The sequence below is a fragment of the Bombus impatiens genome, unplaced genomic scaffold (assembly GCF_000188095.3).
Source record: "Bombus impatiens unplaced genomic scaffold, BIMP_2.2 scf_0142, whole genome shotgun sequence".
NCBI lineage: Eukaryota > Metazoa > Arthropoda > Insecta > Hymenoptera > Apidae > Bombus > Bombus impatiens.
This window is the reverse complement of record NT_176561.1, coordinates 3,130,382-3,137,050: the sequence shown is the minus strand read 5'-3', so window position 1 is coordinate 3,137,050 and position 6,669 is coordinate 3,130,382. Positions and strand designations below refer to the sequence as shown.

Sequence of the window (6,669 nt, the reverse complement as noted above, 5' to 3'; positions counted from 1 at the left end):
GGCGACTCGTTCGCCCAGCAATATTCCAATTACGGAATCGCCGGCAATAAAATCGTTGGATCGAATTATCCAGCTAGGATTTGTTTCCATTAACAGCTACAACCGGACACCGACAGCCGCCATCGAGCGGCTCCCTTATCCCTCGCAACGAGAGGTTTTAATTAGTTTGTCGAGCCCGAGAATTTAGAATCTTGGAGATTGGACGTTTCAAGCGATCCTAGGACGTGGATTAATGTGTTTTTCGTAAAAAATCTGTCATACCGGAGTTGACAGATACTTAGGAAGTAGACTATGATATTTTGAAGAAAAAGATCGTCGTATCGGGGCACGTTGACAGAAATCTAGAATTTTCAAGTTTGTGGGATACGACTATTTAAAAGCACTCATTCCAACTCGCAGAAAATACGACTGTAATTCCAGAATTTCAGCCAGTCGAAAGAAACCTACTTAACAGAAACCTGATAAACCTAATAAGAATTATGGAAAAATGTCTGTTACAACTCCCGAAAATGTAATAATTTGGGAATGTAGGTCGCTCGAAAGTAACCACAGAACCAAATTGCGACCCTCTCCACTCTTGTAACATTTTAAAAAAAGCTCTGCTCCAGGTGCAAGTGTCAAGTTGCAAGAGTTGCAAACTCGGTGGAGATCAAAGGGTCGAGGTAAGGATCATCATCCACAGATCATCGAGGCCTGCATGACAAAGAACCGGGAGCCCCTCTCGACGGTTTCGTGGTGCGTACACGGCCAATAAGCAAAGAACCGAGGGAATAGAGGGATGACACTCACCCAGTGCATGCCGGTGGTAGGAGGGGCGCGCTCCTCATACACTCCCATCAGGGTGGCTGCTGTCGCGGGGTAGTTCCCGCCGAGGGTGCGCGACGCCGAAGCTGCTTGGGGGGGAGTCCCGGGGGATCCGCTTGCCGATAACGCGGAGATGGCGTCCGCTGCGCAGGTTCCCTTCTTTTGCCTCCTCTTCTTCTTTCTCCGCCACCGTCAAGCTCGCTTCACCCTCTACTTTCCTTGGTTCGGCAATTTTTTCCGCACTCAAAAACGTCACTGGCACCTCCGCGCTGCTCCTTTCCCCCGACTTGTATCAATATATATTGTATATATCGAATATGAAAGAAAAGTCCAGGAGAGAACTGATAATCGTTGTCTGGTGAGTGGGTAACGCGCGCCCTCGCGGGCACATTTCGCTGAAAAAGAATCACTCCGAGAATCCAGCAGCTAATTCTGCTCTATTAAAAGCGAAGACACGGTGTAACAGTACGGAAACACCGAGCAGACAGTCACGTTACCCCAGAGAAGAAAGTACACCCCTCACTGATACACAATCACTATGGACGCAACGGACAGTCGTTTATCGACGCGATGAGTTGGGGCGACGGGACGCAGTCCTAGAACCTTGTCGCGGAATTCCTGGTTCCATATCGAACCAAATGGTTCACAAGCACTAGGGTAGTCGGAGAAACGCGCGACGAAATAACACCCGGCTAGTCCGCGCACCTGCACTCGAATACTACCACCGTCCTGGTGTCCTTGGAGCATCGACAGTTTGGTGATCGATCTCAGTTCGTGCTCCTTCGAGTGGACGACCGGACACGCGTCAGACACGTTTCATGGCGCATGTGCCCCGTGTGGTACAAAGGAACGACGAGATCCAACGACCACGACCACGGCCACGGCGACGACACGTCGAGAGGAACGACGCCAGAAAACGAGATTCGCGCGAGCACGCTGCGCCACGGTAAATACAGACCCGTCTACCGAGCCGAAGCCGCGATGCGGAGTGAGGGAACCGGCACAGCTGCAACTGGTTCCAGCCAGAGGCAGCGCCGCATCGCGGTGGAACCGTGAAAACCACCGCGTCACAAGGTGGGGCGGACACGGTTCCACGAAGAACCGCCCACTGGCACCCCCTCCCAGGTTGGCAGTGGAACGACAGGCCACACCCCTACACGAAACCCGATACTGTCTTTCCTTGTCTGTTCTGCAATTCTGTCTGGTCAGACCTTGTCTCGAGCACCACGACTACTTTGCTCCACGCCGCGCTCCTGCTCCAGAGAACCGTCTGCACGAGAGAACAGCGGCTCCGCTGCGGTACACAGTGGCGTAGCCTTCTACGTATATGTGGTTTCGTAGAATAGACGCTTTAAATTGGTGCCTCGGACGGCTGAGTTCTTTGCCGTTTTGTTATGTCACCGCGGAAATGAATGTATCGGGGATGTAGGAATGGAAATGGTGAACGTTCGTTGTCGATCGAATGATTGTTCCCGTGAAAGAGATAATAATGTTGGATCGTGAAGAATGATAACTTCGTGTAAATATTTCGCTAATTTACTGGTTTCTAATAACTTATTCCGCTGTTGTATTGAATCAAAGTAAGATGTAAAAAGTAAGTTTCTGCTGTCAAGGAGTCCATTATCCGAGCGGAAGTGGCCAAGATCAAAGCGTTAGAAGTACTTTAAACACCTGAAAACCCTAGACACCTCGTTTTCATGTCAAAATTGAAAGTTGGCTGTCCACACTGGGCCATTACCCTCGTTTTGAGTATATTTCGAGACGAAAAAAGATGTCGTAATTGTTCTCCCAACGATCCGCTCAACCATCTGGCATTTGCATGAACAACCAATTTACACGTTGCCTCTCCTCACGCGACGCCTTTAACCGCGATTGTCGTTTAACTACAATTTTTTCATCACGAATGCGTCGCCACAAAAGGGCGCGTTTTGAAAAACGTACAGCGCGATTCCATCGAAAAATTCGAGAGGAATTCACAAGTCAAATCGAGCGACCGGTTGCATCCGGCTTTCCGCAATCTTCAGAAGGTCTCGGTTCTCTTTTTTTATTTCGCTCTTTGGAAAGTCGATTCGACGGGATACTGGCGGCCTTCGTCTTTTTGCCCCGCGTCGATACTTTTTCTACACAGTATTGTTCGTCATTATATTCGTCACCTGGAACTTTTTGGTCGGGATTTTCCTATCGCTACGCAACAATCGTCTTGTATCGAACTGGTGTCCACGGTAGATACATTGTGTCCTTTGTTTTTTCATTTGATACGTCAACCCTTTTAGTGTCTAACACTTTCACTGACATATATGACTCATCGATTCAATTATTCTGTTTAGATTTTAAATGACGTTATCGTAAGCAACTATCGTATTTTCAAGTTTGTATCTTTTAACAGAAAGCTTTAGGATAAGAAACAAAACAGCAAGTGCATTCAAATAAATAGTTACTTCAAATAAAACTTCTCATAGTGAGAGTATCATCTTTTTTAAGCTATGCATGACTCATATTTGGCGTTTCAAAAAAAAAGTGAATTTAGTAGTATTCTTCGTGATCTTTTACGTAGATTAAGCATAATGTCTTAGTAGAAAGCGGAAAAAACTAGAAGTGTGAAAGTTTTGTGACTATACGAGTGTTACAGACCTCACCTTTGACCACGAACCGGAAGTACGTGTATCTACGTGACAGTATAATTACAGAAGAAACATTTTTATTGTTGTCTCTTTAATACGAGAACTACCGACCCGGTATATGTGTGTAGCCAAATATGAAACTATTTGAAGTTTCCTTCACTAATATGAAACTTAAACCTTCTAGTAATGTATTTCGCCTAATTTCCACCGCATCCTCCATTCGACGCAACATTATCGATTCATGTTACGAGACTCTTAACCCGGATTCTTCGGAGAGGGTCAACCTCAAACGAAAAATACAAGAAAAACCGTTTGGTTTTCATCGTATTTCCTTCGGCTCGAGCTCAACGCCTCCTTCCTCCTGTTCGCGGTGTTGCGTCTCTCTGAAAAAACGACAGGTTTCAGCGATGGAACAGGCTAACACAGACGTGCTCAGATAGGAGAAAAGAAAGAGAGAGAAAGAGAGAAGAGACAGGACGAGCGACCAGCTGAAACCGAACGACGACCGTCCGTCCGATATTCCGTCATAAAAAGGAACCGGTTTCGTCTGCAACGTAGACGGAAACCGCTGCTGTTGCCGCAGATAACGTCGTCGAGTGATGGAATTCGCGAATACGTCGCCGATGGTCCGTTCGTCCGGCATGTCGTCTGACTGTTCCATAATTGTGTGAGAATGACCGTGCTATTAGGATCGTTCATTTAACACTAGAACTATCAACATAATCGAAACGATCAATTTATAACTTAATCCAGTGGCAGTTTATGAACGATTTTCGTTATTCATGTGAACAGCTACGACACAGAGGATTAAGATTAATCTTTCACCAAAATAAAACACTCCTTTATAAAAATATTCTTTTCATAGCAAAAATCAACGAATTAAAATATAATTTATTGCCACATCTATCTTATTCGTTAGATTTAACTGCTTCTGATTTCTATCGTTACTCATGAATAAAGATGTAAACGCGCTAATGAGAAATTGAAATATGCCAGAATTTATAGGATTGCATGTTATGATAGATATGTCAATATGCTAGTTAAGTAGTAAAACGAATCTGTACTGTAACGATCAATTCTAAGCTTTAATTACAGAAGAATCGTGTCTGTTAAATTTTAATAGAACCAACTAACGAGACGCTTTTCACAAAAACGAGTGGTCAGCATTCAGCTTAAGACAAAAGTGTTCTTTAAACAACCCATCAAGTCTTGCAAAGCAGTGAATCGTGAAAATTCACGTTTCTATTCCTAGCTTTCACCAACTCAACTTCACAGCTTGAAAAACAGGCGACACTAATACACTGCATGTACTACCTTCTAAAATTTACTGTGTAATTTACGGTTATTCTTAAGTAATTAAGCACTAGTCATTAAATTATAGATAAAGGATAATCAAACGTAGAAATGTCTTAGAACTAAAAGCATCGATCTGTTTCTCTTTCAAGAATCTCGCATAATCTCAATATCAAAGAACTAGACTGATTAACCGAACCAACCCTCTTCTAAACTACCCCTATAACAAAAATCTTGTAAAAATCCCTTTAACCTCCTCAGGCTCTTTCTCAGTCAGACCAAGTAACATATAACAAAAACATACAAACCCGAGACCATACTTAACAGTATAAAGAAACAGTTGGCGATTATTGGAAGGCTCTGAGAAATTCTTAATCGCAATAGAGTAGCCGCGGTAGTTGAAACGCGGAATACAGGGAAAGAGATCGTCGAAAAAATATAGAAACGAAAGAGACAAAAGAAAAGAAAGAAAGGTGAGAAGGGGTGGGGTGCTGTTAACTTGACGCGTGAGTACTAAACACGCAGTGACGGTACAATAAAGAGCGGCGCCCCGCGGAGAATGGGGCCCCGCCCGTTGAGAACCCCCCATGAGTGGGACTCGACGAGACCCATGAAAGCCCTATAGAAGCTCAAGGAAACCTTGCATTTCGGGGGTCGTGCCGTGAAACCGCTTATACCTTCGGGATCAACGTAACCGGATGAACTGTTAAAATTTGTGTTCGTTCATTGATAGGTTCACAATACCACGTCTTTATGGAGCGTTAGAACGCGTCCCGGGAAATCCCCTACTGGTTTATTTGTTACGCTTGCGAATAAATTGACCGATCACCATGGTGGCTCATGTTAAGACGTAATGGTGTTATTGATATTCTGCAATGAACGTTGTAACGACTTGTTTAGAAAAAGAAGGGATGACGAAGGTTGGGGCTGGTAAATCTTAATAATGATCGCTATATTTCGTGGTCTTCAATCTTTGTTATTCCTTTTAATTCTGTCGTTGGTATAGAAATTTAGAATATTCATAACATATAACGTCCATTATAAATTTATGTATTCACATACAGATTTATAATTAGAATTGTAGCATTGTTGGGTTGTTACATACGTATGTATGTATAATGATCATCTTCCGGACAAAAGATTTTGATAAATATTGAAACATGAATTTAACATAATGTTACTCACTCGTACAGGGGCACTATTCGCAGGATTAAGCTTCTATATCCAAAGAATATAAAAAGGAACCTTGCAAATGTCGCATGATTCAGTTCTCTTTCATAGAAAAACGTCTCAAAGGCAAAGTAGCGAAAACAGTGCAGCATTATACAAGCGTTTCATTGTTCGTTGCAACGGCAGGTAGAAACAGGAGAGAATCAAAGACGAACGGCGAACCTTGACCAACTTTTGCTTGTGGTGACGTCTGTTTTCGTTCTCTGAGTTAGAGGAAACTGTTTCGACGGTGATTCACGTCGAAATATTCAACGAGCACGAAAGCTCGTGAGTAGCATAATCGGTGGGAAACGAGCGAGGCGCAACGCGATCTCTCGCCGTGAAAATCCGTTTCGCGACTTCTGTTTCCATGGACAGAGGTTCGTGTGGTCGGGGAGACCGCCGTTGAAGAAACGGCGAACAGCCCGCGTAGAATAAAAGCAAGCAAGAGGGATCAAGAAAGAAATGAAAAACGAGAAAGAAAAGGCAGTGCTCGAAACGAACAGCCCAAGCGTTTCCTTCAACTCGCGTTCGTGAAAGTGGATTTTTCAGTGAAAACAACGTGCAACGTTGGCACGCGAACGAAATAGGAAAGCTTTCCACTCTTTGACCCGGAATCCGCGTTTCCAGCTGGCGGACGACGCCGCGCAACCCTTCCGCTTCCTCTTCTGCCGCGTCGACATTTTCTTCTGGGTATATGCATATACCGAGTAGAGTCAAAGACCGCGGCTGAGCTGAAACC

At 44.3% G+C, this 6,669-nt stretch overlaps 1 protein-coding gene across 2 annotated transcripts in view; it reads right to left on the bottom strand.

The window, feature by feature from the left end:
• Positions 1 to 1,821, bottom strand: part of LOC100747239 (protein apterous-like) — a 57,979-nt gene extending 56,158 nt beyond the window's left edge. Inside the window, exon 1 of one of the 2 annotated variants that reach the window (XM_024365590.2) lies at positions 790 to 1,821. In XM_024365590.2, coding sequence (XP_024221358.1) covers positions 790 to 837 — 48 coding nt within the window. In that variant the 5' untranslated portion in view covers positions 838 to 1,821. The remainder of the gene's footprint in view (positions 1 to 789) is intronic. The other variant, XM_024365592.2, reaches the window with a different exon arrangement.
• Positions 1,822 to 6,669: the final 4,848 nt, after the last annotated feature.